The sequence below is a fragment of the Rhinopithecus bieti genome, unplaced genomic scaffold (genome assembly GCF_001698545.2).
Source record: "Rhinopithecus bieti isolate Rb0 unplaced genomic scaffold, ASM169854v2 scaffold_5022, whole genome shotgun sequence".
NCBI classification, from domain to species: domain Eukaryota; kingdom Metazoa; phylum Chordata; class Mammalia; order Primates; family Cercopithecidae; genus Rhinopithecus; species Rhinopithecus bieti.
Window position 1 is genome coordinate 4,029,957 of NW_016804965.1, and position 23,652 is coordinate 4,053,608.

Consider the following 23,652-nt stretch of genomic DNA (forward strand, 5'->3'; position numbering starts at 1 on the left):
ATACAAATCATTCATCTAAAATCACTTGGATATGGGGTTGTCCGTATGAAATAAAAAATGCCTAATTAAACTTGAATTTCAGATAGACTACTACTGTTTTTTAGTTTAAATATATATCAAATATTGCACAATCTGATGACCCCACTTGGAAAATGAATGACAGAGGTGGGATTTTAAACCATGTAATATGGTTATAGGGCCCAAGGTCTTAACTGTTGCACTCTAATGAATAGAGAGAATAGGAATCACATCCACCTGAACATTCAGTATTTAGATGGCAGCTACTACCTATGTATAATTAATTTTTTTACTCAAGTTATTTTTCCCCCAACTGATCACATTTACTTTATTGTAGACGTATGTGTATTCTTTCTGATTTCAAGTGTACTGTTCAAGTTCAGGTAAATTTACATGTGCTTTTTAAGTCTTTTTAAGTCAGTACTAATTACATATTATAACATAAAATGGTACTTTTCTGAACCTGGTTACTTTAGCCATTCTCATCCATGTAAGATAATTGTCTTTTTACCTTCTTTTCTGCAAATATAGGAAGATTTCACTGCATGTATGTGCCAAAAAGACATACTCTCTTTTGATAAGGTTAGGAAATGATATTTGAATAAGGTATTTAACAGTTCTTTGAAACATGTCCCATGTGTTCTCAAAAAATCGAGAAGTTATAAAATACAGATGTGGAATTGAAAGATGCTTTTACTAAGAATTGCCAGGGAAGCCATCTGGGTCTGCTAAGTAATCATACAGCGAAGTAAGGAGTCATTTTTCCTGGTGAATTACCACAGTTCGGGATCAGGCTTTTAGTTTTGCATATCTAGAAATTTACTTATAAAAGCTATAGACCTGAGAGAGCTTGTGAATGACACACGTGTTAAATGTGATACTTTTGATTTCCAGTTCTGGCAAAATTGCGGAGCACGTATCTTAAAAAGAACACACTCTTAAAATTCATGAGTCAAGTGTTTAACTCAGGACATAGAGCCAGGGTGCATAGAAATTGAAGAAAAGTATATTTCTTAGCGAAATCTGCTTATCTTTAAGGGCTACTTACGGGAAATATTTTTCTCTCTCTGGGAGGAATTGGATGATACCTAGGTAGCAAGTCAGATTTTTGGAGAAAGTTCAGAAAGGAAAGTGAGCAAGAGGCCAGGCACGGTGGCTCACACCTGTAATCCCAGCACTTTGGGAAGCCGAGGAGGGCGGATCACAGGGTCAGGAGATCGAGACCAGCCTGGCCAACATAGTGAAACCCCGTCTCTACTAAAAATACAAAAAAATTAGCCAGGCATGGTGGCGGGGCACTTGTAATCCCAGCTACTCGGGAGGCTGAGGCAGGAGAATCACTTGAACCTGGGAGGCGGAGGTTAAAGTGAGCCAAGATCATGCCACCGCACTCCAGCCTGGGCAACAGTGTGAGACTCTGTCTCAAAAAAAAAAAAAAAAAAGTGAGCAAGAATTAAAAGTGCAACTCTCAGCAGATGTAACAGTGCTTGCTATAGGATTGGACTCTATTTTAATCTGTTCCATCTTCATATGTTTTCAGGCATAGTGTATTGAAAGATTTGTCAATGACAAAGTGTGTCTGACTTTACAACGGCAGTTATTTCAAAATTAGTATTTCTTTTATAGAATTAACACCACATTATTTTGGAACACCTCTATTCTGTGTAAGTGAAATTTTCTATCAGAATTTTCTGAAGTCACCGCACTGCTACCCAACCAACTTTTTATTATTTTGTAGAATTCATTAATGGTCATTTACATTTTGTATTTTTAAGTATGATATAATCACCTTTGAGACACAGTGGACTAGAAGACATTAATAGGAAAAATGTCTCTTTTCTTTTATTATATAAATCTTTCCATGAAAGCAGTGACTTGATGCAACAAAACTTACTAAGCCTTTAGATCTCTAGCCAAGAATATAGATCTTTTTTCTTTAATGCCAACTATTATAATTATTGGATTGACCACAGAGTGACCTAACCCCATCACCAACTTGATCGGAATTCAGCGTTTGCATTTTAAGTGACTTGAATTGATAAGAAAGCATTTTTTTCCTTTTAAATTAATTGCAGATGGACTGTCTACTTGAATACAGTAGAGCTTGAGAAATGAATCACTTTCAGTTACTTTTGAGGCAGCATGGAATTGCCGCACTTGAATTCAGACCTGGGTTCAAATCCCTACGCTGCCTCTTAGCAACTTACCGAGTCTCTTTTTCCTCTTCACTCAAATGGCAATTTTAGGATCATAATGCCCATCTTAAGGGCTTGTGTGAATTTAAACTAAATAATAAATGTATTAATTCATTGAATAATTATTTATTGAATGCCTGCTCTGTGCTATGGATATTAGTGAGCATTGCAAAAATTCCTGCTCTTTATGTTAGAGAGATATACAACAAACATGTAAGCAAATAAAAATTTAATTTTAGGTAGTGAGTTGTAAGTTTTATGAAGAAAAAGTGCAGCACACACAGAAAATTTCAAGTGGCAAAGGAAGGGATTTGGACTGATGTCTACTGGCTTTTAAAACAAGCAATTTCTACTATGCCCCATTGCCTTTGAAATTTAGCCGTTCATTGCTTTAGAGGGCATCTTTCAGAATAAATAGCTAAGTATTTAAGGGGAGCTAGTGATAGATATTCCTTTATTAAGTAACTTCTTTTGAGCCATCTTGGTGCATACACTATGGTAACAATTCAGTTTTATATGGCAATAATTATGAACTCTTTATATTTGACACTTAATCATTTTTTGCTCAGTATTACTGTTTAACAGGTAGTATCATGTTACTCAACACATGTATATGCCTTATTTTCTCTATTACATTCATCTTTAAGGGTCAGGACTGTGTCTTCTACTTCAGTGATTCTCAAACTTAAGTGCATTGCAATCACCTCAGAGTTTCTGATTCAGGAGATCTAGGGCGGGGTCCACAAATTTGCATTTCTAACATATTCCCAGGTGATACTGATGCTGCTGGTCCTGGGACCACACTTTGAGAACTACCGTGTACCTCCTTCTTCCCCCACAATACTTATGCTATTTATCACTTAACTTAAATGTCCTCTCATCTGCAAATTTGTCCTTGACTTCTATTTCACTGAAACAACTAGTTGTTCTCAAAATTTAATGTGTATTAGGATCACCTGGGAAACTTGTTGACAAAGCAGATTTCTGGTCAGACTCCAAAACATCCATTTTTAGGAAGCACCTTAGATGTTAATGCCAATGATCCATGGAAAACAGCTTGTGAAATTCCAGCTTACAGGGTTGATCATGCTCTCCTCATTGCCATGACTGTATTTTGTATTTGTCTCTGATTGTTTTTTATATTACACTGTTATTTGTTTGTATGTCTTTCTCCTACCAGACTCCCTGAAGGGAAAGGAATATGTCTTATTCATTGTTGCATTTTAAGGCTTACTAGCACAATGCAGTATTAAAAAGCAGTAGAGGCCAAGCGCAGTGGCTCACACCTGTAATTCCAGCACTTTGGGAGGCCGAGGCAGGCGAATCACAGGGTCAGGAGTTTGAGACCAGCGTGGCCAATATGGTGAAACCCCATCTCTACTAAAACGTACAAAAATTAGCCAGGCATGGTGGCGTGCACCTGTAGTCCCAGCTACTCAGGAGGCTGAGGCAGGAGAATCACTTGAACCCGGGATGTGGAGGTTGCAGTGAGCCAAGATTGCACCAGTGCACTCCAGCCTGGGCAACAGAGTGAGACTCCATCTCAAAAAAAAACAAGCAAAACAAAAAACAAAAGCAGTAGAGTGAGTACTGCCTGTGTAATCAGCTTTGGCACTTGCTAGCTATGTGACCTTGGAGACTTGATTTATTCCCTCTAAGCTTCAGTTTCCTCTTTTATGAATGGTAGTAGTAGCACTTACTTGCTATGGAAATTAGCTCTGAGGTATGTACAGTATTTAGTGTGGCAACTGACATACGGAATGTAGCAAGTAAATGGAAAGCATTACAGTGTTGTGGCTGTCATTATATTATGGAAGAAGCAAAATAAATGTTTGAATTAATGAAAACCCCCGCACTATAATTTTAGCATCCAAATTCAGGATATATATTTAATACTTTTTAAAAAATATTTGCTTAATTGTCTCAAATACTATTTTATATTTTGGTATTTTAGTAAAGTATTGTGAAGTAAAATCATGCTTTGGGCTTCTCTGCAACAGGAAAACAAAGAAACCGCTTGGAACCAATGGATACCATATTTGTTAAACAAGTTAAACAAGGAGGACCTGCTTTTGAAGCTGGATTATGTACAGGTGCTGATGCTCTTCTTCAAACAATACCTTTTAATTTCTTTTTCACTTTATTTCTTCCATATTTCAGGTTCGGTATTTTTTCCTTTTGTATCTTTCTGTATGCTTTTTCCTTTTCCTTCACATCTGTTGTTACTAATTTTGAGAACTAATTATGTTTCTTGATGCCCATATGGATGGGTTTGAACAGAAATAACAATATAAATTGATACACTGTGAGCACTTTTAATTACCACACAGATAATAGACTCTTAGAAGCTCTTTTAAGGAACATATTTTTCATGCATTGAATTTTGACAAAGGATTACAAAGTAGCAAAATGATGAAGGTATTTATCTGATATATGTGAAATGATCTTGGATTTTTAAATTCTGGAAGTGCCTGATCTGCCAGAGTTGAGTTAATTAATTTGCAGCACAAAGAGTGGCTTAAGTCTCCAATGCAATGTAAGCCTGGCTTCATCTGAAGGTGTCAGTATATGTGGCCTAATTGGCTGGATATAGTATCTGTTTGTTCTAAAATGTTTTGTGATTTGTGATTTTAATAAAACCTAAGTAGAGATTTCATTTATATTAGTGCACACTCTAAAATAGTTGCTTTCTTTTGTTTTTTAAATATCAAACAATTTAAAATGGGAATTATTGAAAAATTGTATTTCACTGCCTGTCAAATAAAATGCTATATTTTCACCTACAAATATTAGAAAATAGTGGACATCATTGCTAAGATTTGTAAGGATGTACTGTTAATGTATTACCCACCTTAGTTATTTTTTTATTACACTTAAAGTAAGCCTGATTTAAATATCATTAATATGTATAAAATGCATATTAGTGTGCATATGGGATTTCTTTAGAATGTATCATCTGTCATATTTTAAGCCCCACATGATTGGGAAGATGAAGTGGAGATATGCTGTGATAAGCACACAGAAAGTGCATTTTTGTCTATTTTCTTCTTTGCTCTGTTCTTTCTGTCCTCTGTTCTGTTTCTGTCTTTTCCTTTCTACTCAGAGTAGAAAGAGAATCACTTGAACCTGGGAGGCAGAGGTTGCACCACTGCACTCCAGCCTGGGCGACAAGAGTGAGACTCTGTCTCAACAAAAAAAAAAAAAAAAAAAAAAAAAAAAAGACAGGGTAAGTGGAGAGATAATTAGTTCTGCAACTCAGGAAACAGCTGATAGGAGCACAAGTAGTATAGCACCAGTCCCCTGGTGACTAGACCTTTTGAAATTTCTAAATTCAGTAATGACTGGAACTCTTACTTAGAACATGGCTAGTTTCACAAAAAGCTGGATATATTAAATGTATTTAAAAGATACTTTAAAAGTAATAAGATACTTTAAAAGTAATAAGCTAGGATATTCATATAATTATTTTGTAATATAATTATGCTAATAATTTTCTCACAATTCTGTGTTTTTTTATTTTAATATATACCACATTAAAAATAAGGACATTATTCAAGAAATATTTCAAAAGTGTTCAAAAGTGACTTTCTGCAGGATTTCTCATGTGTTTTTTAACTTTCTCTTTGAAGGTGACCGAATTATAAAAGTCAATGGAGAAAGTGTTATTGGCAAAACCTATTCCCAAGTAATTGCTTTAATTCAAAACAGGTAAGACTCTTAAAACGTTAATTTTGGCCAAAGGTGGGTTTTACAAATCAATAGAGCACATAGATTTAATACAATCTTCTATTCTTATAAGGAACTGTGGTGACAAGGAGATGTGGAACTTTCCCTCAGATATAATGCATTTGAGAGTTGCCAAGGACCAGCTATCTGAGGATAGCTTAGTTGGTGGCTTTGGTTTGACAGATGTATCAGATCTATGATTAAAATCCCATAGAGGCTGAGAGGCACACATTTTTAGATTTACTGTGTTTACCCCTTTTATTTGAAGTGACAAATGTATAATTTGTTTATAATATATAAATAAATGCATACATAATTTATTTTAAAACCTCTTACTGGGGTATGTTACTTTTAAGTATCCTTTTGAATAATCTTCCTAAATTAATTCATTTGTTCTAACCAAGACAACAAGACATTCCCTTTTAATCCATTTGTCTGCCTGCATTTTACAGAATAATAGGATTTTGAGCTCTGAAGTTAGATACGTATTTATAGAGTGACTGTCTGTGAGACCTTGAAGATCATTTAGTCCTACTGTCTTTCACCCACACAACCAGAAAATTTTTCCAAATTACAAATAAATAGGTTAGAAACCAAAGAGGTTATTACCATATTGAATTTCTGTCAAGGTTAGGCCATGGATCTGAGCCCAGTCAGGTCGTCACTCTGTTGTAAGAGGTTCTTCTCAGATTCAAATACAGGAACTTCTGGATTATTTAATGCTTTCTATTGGCCAAACTCACCTGTCTGTAATTGAAGTGCAGTTCTTCATTTTCTGAAGATTTTTATCAAGCTCTCCTAACCATATCTAGAGTGGCTCATGCTGCAATCTAAATTATTTACAATGCCCTAATACATTGCCATTTCTTACAATTAAATGACATGGTCATGATTAATTGATCTCAAAGTATTTTCTTTAACGTTTTAATATTTAATGGGATTTTAACAGAAAACAACTCTTGATTATTGCCTCTAATGTTGATAATGAATTCAAAGCCTCTCCAAGAGATAACAGATTTTGCCAAAATTTTTTTCCTCAAAATAATTTAGATCATCACAAATACAATATGTTTTGTTAGCCCATAACTTAAAAGATTTTTAGTGTATTTGTTAATATCTCTTCTTTAAAAACCAACTTAATCATTGTTTTGTTCAAAATCTACATTAATTCTTCTATTCCTGGTGCAGTTCATTTTTCGGAATAATAACACTTCAACCACTAAAATCAATTTGAATATTAGAGAAATATTTTTTCATGATTTTATTTCCATTAAAAAAGTTGTGTTTCTTCTATCTGCAGTTGGTAGCAAATGGGTAATGCAGCACAAAGCCCTAGAGATTCTGCAGTGTATTAATGTAACATGTGTCCCTGCAGGCTGGGTGCAGTGGCTCATGCCTGTAATCCCAGAACTTTGGGAATCTGAGGTGGGCTGATCACTTGAGCTCAGGAATTTGATACCAGCCTGGGCAACATGGTGAAACCCTGTCTCTATAAAAAATACAAAAAATTAGCTGGGCGTGGTGGTGTGTGTCTGTTGTCCCAGCTACTTGGGAGGCTGAGGTGGGAGGATCACCTGAGTCCAGGAGGTCAATCACGTGAGCCTTGATAGAGCCACTGCATTCTAGCCTGGGTGACAGAGTGAGACCCTGTCTCAGAACAAAAACAAACAGATGTGTCCTTGTGCAGGAGTTTATCGAAACATCAGTTTCTACCAACGCTAAATATTGAAATAAAAGTACCTACATATTTTACTAGTTAAATTTATTTGAACCTGTGGTTCTCATGGGTTTAGCATAATCTGAGCATTTATGAAACGAAACATAATGATTCAAATCTGTCAAGAAGAGACACCAATAGGTTATTTTGTTTTTTTGTTGTTATTTGATTGTTTCTTAATCTCTTGACTGTATTGGGGGAAAATCTATCTGATACTGTTAGTTTAGCTGTTGAAGCATTTGGTGGAAGTAGTAGCACTGCCTTTGCCATAACTTTTTATTTTATTTTATTTTATTATTTTTTTGAAAGGGAGTTTCATTCTTGTTGCCCAGGCTGGAATGCAATGACGCGATCTCAGCTCACTGCAGTGTCCACCCCCCAGGTTCAAGCAATTCTCCTGCCTCAGCCTCCTGAGTAGCAGGGATTACAGGCACCTGCCACCATGCCCAGCTAATTTTTGTATTTTTAGTAGAGACGAGGTTTCGCTATGTTGGCCAGGCTGGTCTTGAACTCCTGACCTCAAGTGATCCGCCCACCTCAGCCTGGGATTACAGGTGTGAGCCACTTCGCCCGGTGCCTTTGCCATATCTGTATGTAACTCCAGATCACAGGATTCAGTTGTGTTTACCCCTTTGAACATTCGAAACCTAAGGAAATTTCTCTATCATTTTCAACAGGAAATTTACCAAACCAAAATAAAATTAGACTTTGAGCTATCCCTGCAAAGGCACTAAAAGTAAATCATAGGCAAGAAAGTAAATAGTTGAAATGTTATATAGTTATTAAAAATGAGTCATCTCAGTCGTTGTGATGGTAAACGATTTCCTTCACTTCCGAGGCCAGGAGGGAATATTGCACAATTAAGATGTTTAATATTAGTTGGCTGGGCGCAGTGGCTCACGCCTGTAATCCCAGCACTTTGGGAGGCCAAAGTGGGCAGGTCCCTTGAGGTCAGGAATTCGAGATCAGCCTGGCAAACGTTGTGAGCCTTCCTCTCTACTAAAAAATAGAAAAATTAGCTGGGTATGGTGGTGCGTGCCTGTAGTCCCAGCTACTCGGGAAGCTGAGGCATGAGAATTGCTTGAACCCAGGAGGCAGAGGTTGCAGTGAGCCAAGATTGCACCACTGCACTCCTGCCTGGGTGACAGAGAGAGACTCAGTCTCAAAAAAAAAAAAAAAAAAAGAAATTACTTAAAATATTAAATTTGAGGGTTCTTTGATGTTAATGAATTTTAACTTGATGAACAGAATATATGACAATCTATAATTTGTTTTGTGACTTGAATAAAACAAATAATTGTATACTGATATTGTTAAGAGTTTTGTCTTGGGACTATTTAATGTAAGCAACATACTTTATATTTCTAAGTTAGAAACATGAGGAAGACTTTGCTGATGATGAATAGCACAGACATGCCAGGGCTCCGTCCCTCTTTTGTATATAGTTATATATACAAAGGTGACTTCTTTTCATTCTAATGATTTGATTTTAAAAATAAAGATATAAGAATACGAAAAATAAACTCTTAAACAATTTAAAAAATACTTCTGAGTTAACTGTTTTCTCTTAAGTCTTTTAATACACTTCTACCTCTCCTAAAATAGTATATATATTCAATTTCAGTGATACAACATTGGAACTTAGTGTTATGCCAAAAGATGAAGACATTCTCCAAGTGGTAAGTTTTATTTATTCATATATGAGTTGTTTTACAGTCATGAATGTTAGGTAAATATTTTGGGATGGAAGTATTAAAGATTGAATTTAAAAAAAGTTCTAGAATTTAAAACCCTCTAGTTCCTTTTACAGAATCTGGAATTTTCTGCATTTTACAAAATCAGACCAAAATACCATTGTCAAGTTTTGCAATTAAGTGACATGGAAATGTTATGTTGATTCTACAGTGAACTCTTACTGCCGTCATTTAGAACGAGATTCCTAAAGCGTTTGTCCTAGTGTTGCCTTCTAGTTCATCCTTGGACCAAAGGAAGAGTTCAGAGTGCAAGTGCATATCCCCAGGAATTAGAATCTTTTTTTTTTCCCCTTCTCACTAAGTAAAGAGAAAAAAAAATTAGAATCTTCTTTTTTTATATGAGGACAAATTTTGTGATTGCCATTTTCTGATTTTCCAGTAGATATTACTGTTTGTAAATTCACCAAGCAGTATTGTAAGTAGTATCAATTCATTCCTAAAATGTTCACAATGGACAGAGTCTGCACCTTAAGGGGAAAATATGTTACAGTCTTGAAATGAAACTTGAAAACTTTAGTATTTAGTCTAAAATAGTTTTCTGATGTTTATAAAGAAATGAATTAAATGGAATACTTCTTTATTAAGCTTAAATATTACTGAAAGTAAGAAGATGATAAAAATATAAATTTCGACTGGGCACGGTGGCTCACGCTTGTAATCCCAGCACTTTGGGAGGCCGAAGTGGGCGGATCATGAGGTCAGGAGTTCAAGGTTAGCCTGGCCAACATGGTGCAACCCCATCTCTACTAAAAATACAAAAATTAGCTGGGCTTTGTGGTGGGCACCTGTAATCCCAGCTACTTGGGAGGCTGAGGCAGGAGAATTGCTTGAAACCGGAAGGCAGAGGTTGCAGTGAGCCGAAATCGTGCCACTGCACTCCAGCATGGAGTAACGAGTGAAACTTCATCTCAAAAAAAAAAAAAAAAAAATCTATCTATATATATGTATATATACACACACATACATATATAAACATATATATACACATATATATTTCATTCAATAAAATACTTTCCTTCCATTGATTTTATATAGTAGAATAAAATAGAAAAATTCTTTAGGTAACATACTGACAACTAACAGTTAGATCTAGGAAATGGCAGTGGCCACTGAAGTATTTATTTTAATTCTTTTGGTGAATAATTGGATTTTTTTCTTATTACCTATAGCTAAATTCAAGAAAAGCAGGGAGCTTATCCACTCTTTGTCATGGTAATAGAAATGGTATAGTAATGTTCTTCATTTGTAAGGCAGTAGTTTGAACTTAGCTCATCAAAGGCCCTAAATAATCTGTAAACATGTTTCACAAAAAAAAAATCACTAAAGCTGATCCTAAAGAGTCATTCACTGACATGTAAACTATAATGAAGTAAAACTCATGGGGATTAACCCTATGTTTTCAAGGCATGTAGATTTTATTTAGGAATGGCTTAGTACTGAAAACAATTACTCTTCTGAAGTACACAGTTCAGTTGGAGTTGGGAGGCTCAGGAAGGCAGGTACAGTTAGCTGCAGTAATTTTCCTGGGCATGCAAAAGTGGTTGTAGAGTTCCTCCCCTGACAATTCAGCATAGCGATCATGTAGCAGACATAACCACAGACACCAATGGCTGTGAAAATCACTAGACTAGAAATAAACAGGGAATTCTTCTCTAGTGCTCTTCTTATAAAGAAGATGATGTATAATGGTAGCGAAGGATTTACTTGGCTTCCTCCTTGCAATCTGAAGGCTTGAAGACAGAATCAGCTTCCCAAACTGAACTGTTTTCTGATCTTCAGTAGACCCTTTCCTTGCCAAGGTGAAGGCACTGGTTGGATGGCTCTTGGAACAGTGCTCGTTTCACAGAATGGCTGGCAAGGAAGCAGTTAAATGCAGAATCGCCATGATATCCTGCAGTGTGATTGATGAAGAGCAGCAAACCACTTCATGCAATGGAAGGAATAATTTTGTAATGATATGATTAATCGAAAAATAGGTTACTTAAAGAAAAATTAGGTTTTTTCTGTTACTTATTCATGTTCTAGAATAATCTGTCTTGTTATATTTTATTTAAGTAAATCTAAAGTAAAAGTAAAATATAAAGTATCCCAGAAACAGAGAAAAACCAGTTTAGTAAATAACATGAGCATACAGATCTTCAAGGCTCAGCAGTAAAGAGTTCTGGTATACTGTAACATAAAATGTATTTTAAAACATGGTATTTGAATTACTTTAATCATTAAGAAATAAAAGCACACGCCTTTAATCATAAAAGCAAACCCTACTTTTAAACCTATCCTTAATTCATTGACATTTGAATGTAGTGTAATTCATTAAGAAATCAAAGGAGTGTATAATTCTCTGTCTCTGACATATATTCCAGAGTTAAAATGTTCTTTAAGCGGTCTTCAGAAGTACTTATGCAGATCTTAAATTTGTTATTCAAAATATATGCTTTTAAAGATGTATTTGTTCCCATGAGGTTGAAAATTTATCGTAAAGAAAAGCAATGGGTAATGTGAACATTTTACAGCCACCGTAAAATCATTTGCCCATGGAAACACTTGTAGGTTGTATGTGTTTGCCTGGGCAACAGGATTGGGTAGTGCATGGAGGTTTTTTTTCTTTTCCTGAAGTGATACACAGACCAAATTATTTTAGAAGCGTTCTGCTTGCCTGTGAGAGGTGGCCTAGAAAATTTAATTTGGCTTAAAACTTGACTCATGTAAGGACAGGTATATGATTATAGGTTTCGTAATTCATGGATGACAATGACAGAATGTTGAAAACCATGAAGTAAAATTAAGAATAATTCATTTCCGTTTTTAAACTACTGCTAGTAATAGTAATCCTGTGCTTGGCAACCTCATTTTCTAAACCAGCATATATTTTCTAGCTTAACAATATGAATAGTATTACATTCATTTTAATCATTTTGACAGTATTTTGTTGTAATATATTAGACTCCGGTATCTTAGGCAGGTTCGTATTTATTGCAAAATAAAAAGGTTTTTTATTTTATTTTCAAAAACCAAAATGGTTTTGTTTCCCCATTAAATGTTATCTATACATGAATGAAATAGCCACACCAATCCAGTCGCCTAAACAGTGATCCTGACTCTCAGTCTATTTGGGCTGCTGCTATAACAAAATACCTTAGACTGGATGGACTATAAACAAAGAAACTTATTTCTCACATTCTGAAGGCTGGGAAGTCCAAGGTCAAGGCTCAGGTAGACTTGGTGTCTGATGAGGGCCCATTTTCTCATAGATAGTACCTTTTCACTGTGTCTTCACTTGGTGGAAGGGCTGACACAGCTCTCTGTGGTCTCTTTTATGAGGTGACTAATTTCATACATGAGGTCTACCCTCATGACCTAATCATCTCCCAGAGGCCCCATCTCCTAACTCATTCACATTGGTGATTAGGTGTCAACATACGAATTGGGGGAGGGGAACACACAAACATTCAGACCACAGCACTGACCAAAGAGAATACTTCCCTGAGTGAAATAGTGATAGGAGAACTAGATCAGGGCATTCCTCTTGGTTCATCACCCAAGACATTTTGTTAAGCATTTGACTCCATTGACTCAAAAATTAAATTTTAAGTTAATCGGTTTTTGTAACTCTGGAGATTCTTGGGTATGTCTAATATTTGGCCAGGACATTTTAAACCTGCTTTATGCTGTTCTATGTTAAACACAGCAAAGTTAAACAGCATGTCTGGTATAATAAGGAAGAAAGCAAATGGTATAAGGATTTGAACTTGGGCAGGTCTGAGATGAAAGCCTGTACTCTAAACCACAGTCCTATACTGCTGTTGAGTAGAGATGAATTGTTTAGGTGGCTTTACCATAAATCACCCTGCCTGTTGGTATTGGAACTGTTATTCTAATGTGAACCTTGGGGCTCTGAGTCCAGTTTTCTTTTTTGCTGCTCTGTGGATATGTGGTATAAGTTGAAAAATGTAATTTAAACTAAGTATTTCTTGAGGTTTATTAGAATTACTTTTAAAATAAGCATTTCATGTGTTTTATAATCAGTATAATATCCTATTTAATATTAAGTAGCCATTTGTCAAGTGTACATCTAGGTGGTCCGGCCTAGTAGTAAGGGAAGCAAGAGTATGATTCTGGAGGGTTCTTTCATATTTTGCAAGTTAGCAGCAGTTTACTTTGTAATTTTTTAAAATCTATTTTTAAATAATTACAAGAATAGCATGTGCTGGTTGAAGATATTTGAAATAACGCAGAAAGGTATAATAAAAAGAAGTCCTTCTCCATCTACACCATCCCCTTCTTCCCATTCCCTACGCTGGCATGGTTGGCATCTACCAACAACATGAAGTTATTCTTGCTTTTATCATAGGTAATGGCATTAATTATAACCTGTCTAAAGCATGAACTGAAAGGCAGGAATTTAATCTCACCGGCCGACCATTTTTATTCTTCAGGTTTTTTTTTTTTTTTTTTTTTTTTTGCTCTGTTTTGTTACCATTAATACACAAGTAGTCTAGGGTATGGTCATTGGTGATTTTGATGTGACTGTATAAAAAATGAACTAGAAGATTATTTTAGGATTATTTAGTTACTATTAGGCATTGTACCTATAATCAAGATCCAGGCTGTTAGTATTAAGTTGTATTTAACATACCCTTTAGAGTTCTAATTCCAAAGGAAGAATTCTTTGGGTCATCTTTCTTATTTCCTTCCTCTTCCTCCTCCCCCCCTTTTTTAGAGCTTTTTGTATCTAGTAGGCAAAACAGGGCTGCCACTATTCTCTTTTCATTAGAGAAGGCTTCAGTTTTAAAATACAAGCTATTAAACTCCTATAAGGTGTAATACTTGAGTACAAGGGTAAAGAAAGCTCAAGAAGGAATGTGAAGTGATATACAAAAAAGCTGAATGGAAAAAATGGCTAAAAATGTTTTGTCATATTCTGTTGAATTCACAAGAGCTGGTCAGTTGGGAAAAAATTAAATGCCTATTTCTATCAAAACACCTACATATGTTGTAAAGTATCCATTTGGGCTTAAAACCTAACTAAAATTCAAAATTGTTAATACTGAATATGTAATTCTTATGACATTGGTTTAAAAAATAATATTCCTCCTCAAATTTGAATAAAGGACATATCTTTAAAACATTAGTTCTACCCGGGCATGGTGGCTCACACCTGTAATCCTGGCACTTTGGGAGTCCGAGGCAGGTGGATCACTTGAGATCAGGAGTTTGAGACCAACCTGGCCAACCTGGTGAAACCCCACCTCCACTAAAAATGCAAAAATTAGCTGGGCATAGTGGCTTATGCCTGTAATCCCAGCTACTTGGGAGGCTGAGGCAGGAGAATCGCTTGAACCCGGGAGGCACAGGTTGCAGTGAGCCAAGATTGTGCCACTGCACTCCAGCCTGGACAGCAGAGTGAAACTCAGTCTCAAAAAAAAAAAAAAAGTTTTAGAACAGCATTTCTCAGGCAGATATTCTAATTATTTTTCCTCTGGGGAAAAAAAATAGGTTCCCTAGTGAATAAGTTTGTACTTTGAAGTTTCACAATGTACATTTTGTGAAAAATGTTCTTGAATGAATCCATATTTTATTATCTCAACCATATTGCTTACATTAGATAATAGTACTGCATGTGTGAGATGTTCACGGTTAATGCATGCATGTGTATGGATTTCAGGACCCCTTGCGATAACTCAGAAGGTGGGACCTGTGACTGTATTGCACACTATTTAGCATTTAGAATTGCCATACAGAAATGTTAGAGATGTCTGACGTATGTAAAATATTCCCAAGTTTTAATAGTTCCAGCCGTATACTTCTATTACTAACCAATATTTCTTCCCAAATTCGGTTAAAGGAGTTATTTTTAAAATACTAGTTCTAGAATAGCATTACACAAGTAGATACTCTAGTTTTGTTAAAACCTCTGGGAAAAAAATGGCCTCCATAGTGAATAAGTTTGTATTTTCTCTTCGATTTTCACAATGTACGTTAATGTCGTAGTGGTTTTGAGAAATCAAAAAGCTTGCCAAGTGACCCTACATCATTGACCGTGGGGACCTCCTCTCCCCCATCCTGCTTTTCAGGTGGCATATAATAAAATTACACAAGGACACTGTGGGAAATGCTGTACCGGATAGCACAGTATTCTCTCATCCAAACACAATTTTCCTATTGCAGAAAAGTATTGGTATAGATTCTAATCAGCATGGAAAAGATAGACTTGGTGTGTCAACGCACATACCCAAACTGCATGTTTGGATTAACTGTATTCATGCCATAAAAATATTATGTAGACATGTTTTCTTTTATATGCCTAGTTTTAATTTCTCACTGCATTCTAGTCTGTGTTCTATAATATTTATTATAGGTTAACAAGAATTATTCTGGAAGTAATATTTTTATGTGTATCCAGTAGTTATTTTTGCAAACTAATACAATAGTACAAAAGGCACAGTGTTGAAAGATCTTAATTTTTGAGTGAAACTTACTTAATAAAAGTCATTTTCCCCCTGAATCTTAGTGTAAAGGCAGCTGCAGTCTGCTGACAGCTTGTGGTTATGCTCTGATTTACTGGGGAAGGAGGAGGTTGTACTATTTTAAATGCATAATAGAGCATTCGTTTCGTCATCTGGAAGCAGAGATGGAAGAAGCTCGGGGGAAATGAGAGACATCACTGTTGCTCTTGTGGAGGGAAGCTTTGTAGCATGTTATCAGACAGCAGTGCATATTGAAGAAAATATTTGTTAGGAATGCATGTCACCAGATGTATTTTGCTTTCAAGAATGGTAGACACATCAAACAAGAATCAGATAAAAGCTTGAGAAAAAGATGTTCAGAAGAATACTGGAGTTATTCTTTATGCTTCACTGCCCTTTACCTCTCTTGGTACCTTCCAGAGAAACAAGTATAGATGTATTTTTAGCTTGCCGTTTCCAGCATCAATATGACAACATGATTTTGTCTTTATATCAGTAAGCAGCTTCTACTATGTTTTCCTATTTTCTGCTAGCTACAATTTACAAAGGATGTCACAGCACTGGTAAGAAATGCACAGTAGCCATTTCTTTGCTTTTTAAGTCATGTTTTGTAGAGATTTGTAATAAGTCAATCTATTAAAAACTGTTCAGTTTGCTTAGAGAAGTCCCTCTATCATGTTAATCTTACTAATTTGCAGAATGTGTTTGTGATAGATGGTTTTCCATCCTTATTTTTTATTTTTATGTTTGGTTTTTTCTTTGTATCCTGCACATAACTGATGCTACAGCGTAATATTTACCTGCATCAGCGTATGTGTGTGGTGAAATATATATATAATATATATATTATATTATAATAAATATAATAATATATATATTTCTTTTTTTTTTTTAAGTATCTCATCCTCTTCCTGTCCCTACTACTTTGCTGTTATGTTTGTGGCTGCACTTGAGCTTTGCAAGCTGTCGAATGCAAAGACAGGATATGCTGATAGTCTTGAGTTAAGCTTGTTTTGATTAGGGGAAGATGTGTTACCACACCTGTCTCAGATGCTGAACATAGCCCCTGTGTTGCACTGATGAGCTCTGTTTTGTAAAGTCTCTATAGTTAATTTCTGTTATTCTTAAGGCTTTAAAAAATTGCTGAATAATTTTACAAATAGTTGATAAAAAACAATTTGACCTGCATGCCTGCCTGTTAGTAATAGAGAAATGTCTCCTCATAATAAGTAAAAGAGACCAAATAAATTTGTACGATATACTTTTGCATTAGCTTAAAATAAAAGTATAAATTATATACAGAACGATGAGTTACCTTTTTTCATATTTTTGTGCCTTTATCGTGTGTGCTTTATTTCTTAAACTTGCATATTCTCTTACTTTAAATATTAAAATACTTAGCATGGCTGCTGATGGGCTGTTTATCAAAATGGATTATTCTCAGGGACTCTGAAATGGTTAATTGACAAGATGCTTCAAATAAATTAGATTTAATTTATGATAGTAGTAGTACTTAAAATGCATTTAAGATTTTTAGTATTTTCACCTTTTCTCTTGCAAAATACATGAATCTTCCTTTGCTGGGATTTATTTGGCAGCCATTTAACCTGTCGACTGCTGAAAAATCAGAAGGCTTGAATGGGGAGAATTTTAGAAGCAATATGGGTACATCTAATTGGTTGGGTAGAAATTTATGAGTTTCACATGTTTTGAGCAAAGAGGTGATTGTAATTTGTATGTGTTGCAGATTCTACAATGTATTTGATTTCTGAGAGACTAGCTCTTTCTAGATTTGTAGAGTACCCTTATGTTGTGTTTGCATGCATGCTATAGTGAACGTCACTCAGGAACGAGGTAGGGCATAGTCAGATAAAATGGTGAACTATAAAAATCGAAATTATTACTCTTTTTGTGAATTTCCATTGACACCTTTCTCTCATTTCTATACAGGCATATTCTCAAGATGCCTACCTGAAAGGCAACGAAGCTTATAGTGGCAATGCCCGCAATATACCTGAACCTCCACCAATCTGCTATCCCTGGCTGCCATCTGCCCCGTCAGCCATGGCACAGCCAGTTGAAATATCTCCTCCTAACTCATCATTGAGCAAACAGCAAACCAGTACACCAGTACTGACACAACCTGGCAGGGCCTATAGAATGGAAATACAAGTGCCTCCATCACCAACAGATGTTGCAAAATCAAACACAGCAGTGTGTGTTTGCAATGAAAGTGTAAGGACTGTCATTGTGCCTTCTGAGAAGGTTGTAGATTTGTTATCCAATAGAAACAACCATGCAGGTCCTTCACATAGAACTGAAGAAGTGAGGTATGGTGTGAATGAGCAGACCTCTTTAAAAACAGTGTCAAGAACCACATCACCACCATTATCAATTCCCACCACTCATCTAATTCATCAGACTGCAGGCTCCAGATCGTTGGAACCTTCTGGAATTTTACTTAAATCTGGAAATTACAGTGGACATTCTGAAGGAATCTCAAGCAGCAGATCTCAAGCTGTGGAGGCTCCCTCTGTATCTGTTAATCACTATTCACCAAATTCCCATCAGCACATAGACTGGAAAAACTATAAAACTTACAAAGAGTATATTGATAACAGACGATTGCACATAGGTTGTCGGACAATACAAGAAAGATTAGATAGTTTAAGAGCAGCATCTCAAAGCACGACGGATTATAACCAGGTCGTCCCCAACCGCACTACTTTGCAGGGACGACGTCGAAGCACCTCTCATGATCGAGTGCCCCAGTCTGTCCAGATACGGCAACGCAGTGTGTCCCAAGAAAGACTGGAAGATTCTGTGCTAATGAAGTATTGTCCAAGAAGTGCATCTCAAGGAGCACTGACGTCTCCATCTGTTAGTTTTAGTAATCATAGAACTCGTTCATGGGATTATATTGAGGGACAGGATGAAACCTTAGAAAATGTCAGTTCTGGAACTCCAATACCTGATTCCAATGGAGAGAAAAAACAGACTTACAAGTGGAGTGGGTTTACTGAACAGGATGATAGACGAGGTATTTATGAAAGACCTAGGCAGCAAGAAATTCATAAATCTTTTCGAGGTTCCAATTTTACTGTGGCTCCAAGCATTGTTAATTCTGATAACAGGCGATTGAGTGGTAGAGGAGTGGGATCTGTGTCACAGTTTAAAAAAATTCCACCAGATCTAAAAGCACTGCAGTCAAACAGAAATTTTCAGACTACTTGTGGAATGTCACTGCCTCGGGGTATTTCACCAGACAGGTCACCTCTTGTGAAAGTCCGAAGTAATTCTCTGAAAGCTCCTTCGACGCATGTCACAAAACCATCATTTAGCCAGAAATCATTTGTTTCTATCAAAGACCAAAGACCAGTAAATCACTTGCATCAGAATAGTCTGTTGAATCAGCAGACATGGGTAAGGACTGACAGCACCCCTGATCAGCAAGTGGAGACTGGGAAATCCCCCTCTTTATCTGGAGCCTCTGCTAAGCCTGCCCCTCAGTCGAGTGAAAACGCCTGTACTTCAGATTTAGAACTACCCGTCAGTCAAAGGAATCAAGATTTAAGTTTACAAGAGGCTGAAATTGAGCAATCAGATACTTTAGGTAATAAAGAAGCTGTCATCCTAAGGGAAAAACCTCCATCTGGACGCCAGACACCACAGCCTTTAAGGCATCAGTCTTACATCTTGGCAGTAAATGACCAGGAGACTGGGTCAGACACTACCTGCTGGCTGCCCAATGATGCACGTCGAGAGGTCCACATAAAAAGAATGGAGGAAAGAAAAGCCTCAAGTACCAGTCCACCTGGCGATTCCTTGGCTTCCATCCCATTTATAGGTGAGCTTATTTAGAGTCATTGGCTAATAAGCCAAATGTAGAAGAAATCTTTCCAGAAAAGTGTTATTTCTAGTTCAATAGGCACAGAAATCTTAACAGTGTGATTTTAAAATGTTGGTAGGGAATCTCATAAGCTGTGCTTCAACTAGAGCTTTTATCCTCTTTAAAGGTTATTTCTAGTACCAATTTTCCTTTTTTTAAAAAAAAAAATTTCATGTGCCTAGTATGCATTTCAAGTTTTATTTTGATGAAACAAATTCCTGAGATTAAGGAAGTCAGCAAAGCAAATTGTACCTAATTGTTGATTCATGTGAATCAAAAACCAAGTGGAACAATTTTGATAATTAGTTACCAACCTTTCATTTAAACGGTGCTTTTACTTTCTAAACCATATTTCTTTGTAAATTTAACGTGTACTGAGAGAAAAGACCTCTTCATTGTCAAGTTAGTTTGCCATACTATAAATCCTGGAATAGATTTGGAGAAGTTACTTAAATTATAAGTGTGTGCCACAGTTGCTGGCACCCGTCCTGTTGAGTCTTCTGTCTCCTCCCTCCCACCCCAGATCTGTTCTCCATACAGCAGCCAGTGTGATGTTTTTATAAATGTCAATTAGATCACACCACTCCTCTGTGCAGAACCCTCTGTTTTCTTCCCATCCATCTCACCCAAAACAGCATGCAAAATCCTGTGGTCTGAAAGGCCCTCCATGGTGTGCCTCACAGCTCCCTCTCTCATGGGGTCAGAGAGGTCCTGCCTCGTGGTCTCTTATCACAGTCTTCCATGTGCATCCCATCTACAGCCTCGCCAGCCTCCTTGCTGTCAGGCGTGCCTTGCTACAGGGACAGGTACAGCTGGTTTCCAACCCTGGAACACGTTCCACAGATAGTCACAAGCCTCTGACTTCCTCATAACATTTGGGTCTCTGCTCAAAGATCTTATCCAAGCATCCTTTGTGACTCACCTATCTAAAACAGGTATCCCACGCACAGACACAGAAACTGACATTCTCTTCTCAAGCTTTTTTATTTATCTTTGTATTACTGTTTCCACTTGACATGTTTTGTTTTTGTTTTTTGTTACATGTTTCTCAGTAGAACTAAAACATAAACTACATGAGAGCAGAAATTTTAAATCTTTGGTTCACTTTTGTGTCCCTCATGCCTAGAACACTGTGTGGCATAAAGAATGCACTCAGTAAGTATTTGTTGAGATAATGGCTGAAAGAATTTTGAAATGCTGGTTAAATGTATAGCAAAACAACAAGACAGTCATTATGACTGTGCAGCTCTAAAACATCTGCTAACGGGTGATGACTTACGTCCTTAATATTATCTTCATTTTATAAGTGAGAAATTTAAGGAATAGAGAGGCTAAATAACTTCTTTAAAATCACACAGTAAGTAATAGAGACAGGGTGTCTAGGTTTGCCTCATTCAGCCTCATCCCAGAGCACAGCTCCAGGGAGGGTGCCATTTATATAGAACGCCTGTGAAGAGTGCCCCCTGGAGGCGTGCGATGCAGGGGCTTTTTTCCTTCTCTTTTTGCCACCAGCCAAGGCCCATACTTCTATTCCCCTGGTGCCCAGTGGGTTTATGAAAAGAGTTCTCTATCATTTTACAGTATAATATGCTTCTCTTTGAGTACCAGTTGAGTTTTCTTTTCTATGGGAACATTTTAAAGCTGTTGAGGACTGTTGTTTCTTTTCTATGGAAACATTTTAAAGCTATCAATTGTAAAGCTATTGATAGCTTTAAAATATTTCTTAAGAAAACACTTAATTGGATAGGTGACACTAAAAGCTTTTTAAAGAAGTTCCACACAGCTTATGTTTTTTTAATAAATAGGATATATTCAAGTTGTCAATGTTGTAGGGAATCGCAACCTAAATTGTACCCATATTCATATGTATACCCCTAAGGCCAAACTCAGCAAATAGTAGACTCCTGTCATAGATGGAATCTTATACATCATCTAGAATAGATATTTTATAGAAAGCAACTGATGGCGAATGATTGTTTTATGAGGTTTTAAAATGTAAAAAATCCTACAACCTGTAGCTGTGTTTCACTGGCCTGTGCGATCTTATCAGAACACTGGCATCATATTTTCTTCCTACGTAATAACAACAGTATAATTAGATTACATTGGAGTAGTAACAAAGTGCTGGATATATCTGTTAATATTTCTTCCTTATTATGAAGTATAGAAATAAAGAGTTAATTATGTTATTAAAGAGGGGACTTTGGCTAAAATGGAAAATAAAGATCTGTATAATTCTGTATACATATAGATTGATGAAAATAAATAATTTTATTTACTAAGAATAAAAGTACTCTCTAGTTCCTATCTTATTTGACTTTTGTCTCCCTCCCGCAACTGCTCACCTCCTGCTGTACAGCTCTGTTACTAATGGGCCATGGACCAGTACCAGTCTGCAGTGCAGGAGTTGGGGACCCCTCCTATATACTAAGGTTCTAGGAGGCATACAGGCCTACAAAACAAAATGAATACATTTTGTTTTTAAATTTGGAATATTACTCATTAACAGTATTTTGTTTACTGTTCCCACCCCCCTACTTTATACAGCTACATAGTAAGTCCTGAAAATAAATTTCAACTTCTTTTATAAGTAAACACAAACCGCAACAATGTGAGCTGTTCATGAGTAATCTCATGGTGAGTAGCAGATATTGCAATGTGTTCTAAAATCCTGACTTCCTACACTTCTCTAATTTATACTCCTCATTACTGGTAATACAAAAATACTGTGACTGTTACCCACACCCAGGGTTTCATCTTAACTTTCTTTCTCCATGCTTTTGTCATATCTCTAAGACTCCTCCATCTTACCCCAACATTGGCTGTGTGTGTGCTCAGTGAGGGTTAGCCTAGGTTAAATTGAATTTGATGGTCACAGCCTTATTGGCACTGCCATATCAAGATGATTTAGAAGTGTTAAGTTGGTTAACAAAAATGTTCCACCAGTAAATAATTTTATATGCTTTTATCTTTTCTTTGGTAGTACCATTAGTTTTTTGTTTGTTTGTTTTTGAGATGGAATTTCACTTTCATTGCCTGAACTGGAGTACAATGACACGCTCTCGGCTCACTGCAACCTCCACCTCCCGGGTTCAAGTGATTCTCCTGCCTCAGCCTCCCAAGTAGCTGGGATTACAGGCATGCGCCGCTATGCCCAGCTAATTTTGTTTATTTTTAGTAGAAATGGGGTTTCACCATGTTAGCCAGGTTGGTCTCAAACTCCTGACCTCAGGTGGTCCGCCCGCCTCAGCCTCCCAAAGTGCTGGGATTACAGGCATGAGCCACCACACCCGGCCACATTAGCTTTTATTCTGAAACACTTTAAATTTCTTTGTAGCACACTTTATAGATTGCTATGCTTATTTATTTAGGGAGATACGTTTTTTTTTAAACCTAGCTCTTTTTTTTTTTTTTTTTTTTGAGATGGAGTCTCACTCTGTCACCCAGCCTGGAGTGCAGTGGCATGATCTTGGCTCACTGCAACCTCTGCCTTCCACGTTCAAGCGATTCCCCCCACCTCAGTCTCCCAAGTAGCTGGGATTACAGGCGTGTGCCACCACACCCGGCTAATTTTTGTATTTTTAGTGGAAACGGGGTTTCACCGTGTTGACCAAGCTGGTGTCGAACTCCTGATCTCAGGTGATCTGCCTGCCTCAGCCTCCCAAAGTGCTGGGATTACAGGCATGAGCCACTGTGCCCTCCCAAAACCTAGCTCTTACAAACTGTAAAATTGTTTCACTAAAATAGACTTTGGAGCCTTTTCACCTAGTTCCTTTAATGTTGAAAATAGACCCAAATCTCAGAAGCCCTCTAACAAATGCCTGGTTTATAAAAACCTAAAAATATTTTATATGTTTACGTAAATTAAATAGATAATTCTAGCCGT

The 23,652-nt window shown here is 36.6% G+C and overlaps 1 protein-coding gene across 5 annotated transcripts in view; it reads left to right on the forward strand.

Annotated features, from left to right (window-relative positions):
• ARHGAP21 (Rho GTPase activating protein 21) overlaps positions 1–23,652 on the forward strand; it is a 139,390-nt gene that overhangs the window by 82,207 nt on the left and 33,531 nt on the right. For 3 of the 5 annotated variants that reach the window (XR_001885316.1, XM_017870807.1, XM_017870809.1), the window contains 5 exons: positions 4,214–4,306; positions 5,843–5,921; positions 9,281–9,335; positions 16,411–16,440; positions 17,828–19,724. Coding sequence is in view for 4 of the 5 variants with exons in the window: in XM_017870807.1 (XP_017726296.1) it covers positions 4,214–4,306; positions 5,843–5,921; positions 9,281–9,335; positions 16,411–16,440; positions 17,828–19,724 (2,154 nt within the window). In the remaining variant the exon portion in view is untranslated. The remainder of the gene's footprint in view (positions 1–4,213; positions 4,307–5,842; positions 5,922–9,280; positions 9,336–16,410; positions 16,441–17,827; positions 19,725–23,652) is intronic. The other 2 variants (XM_017870808.1, XM_017870810.1) reach the window with 1 other exon arrangement.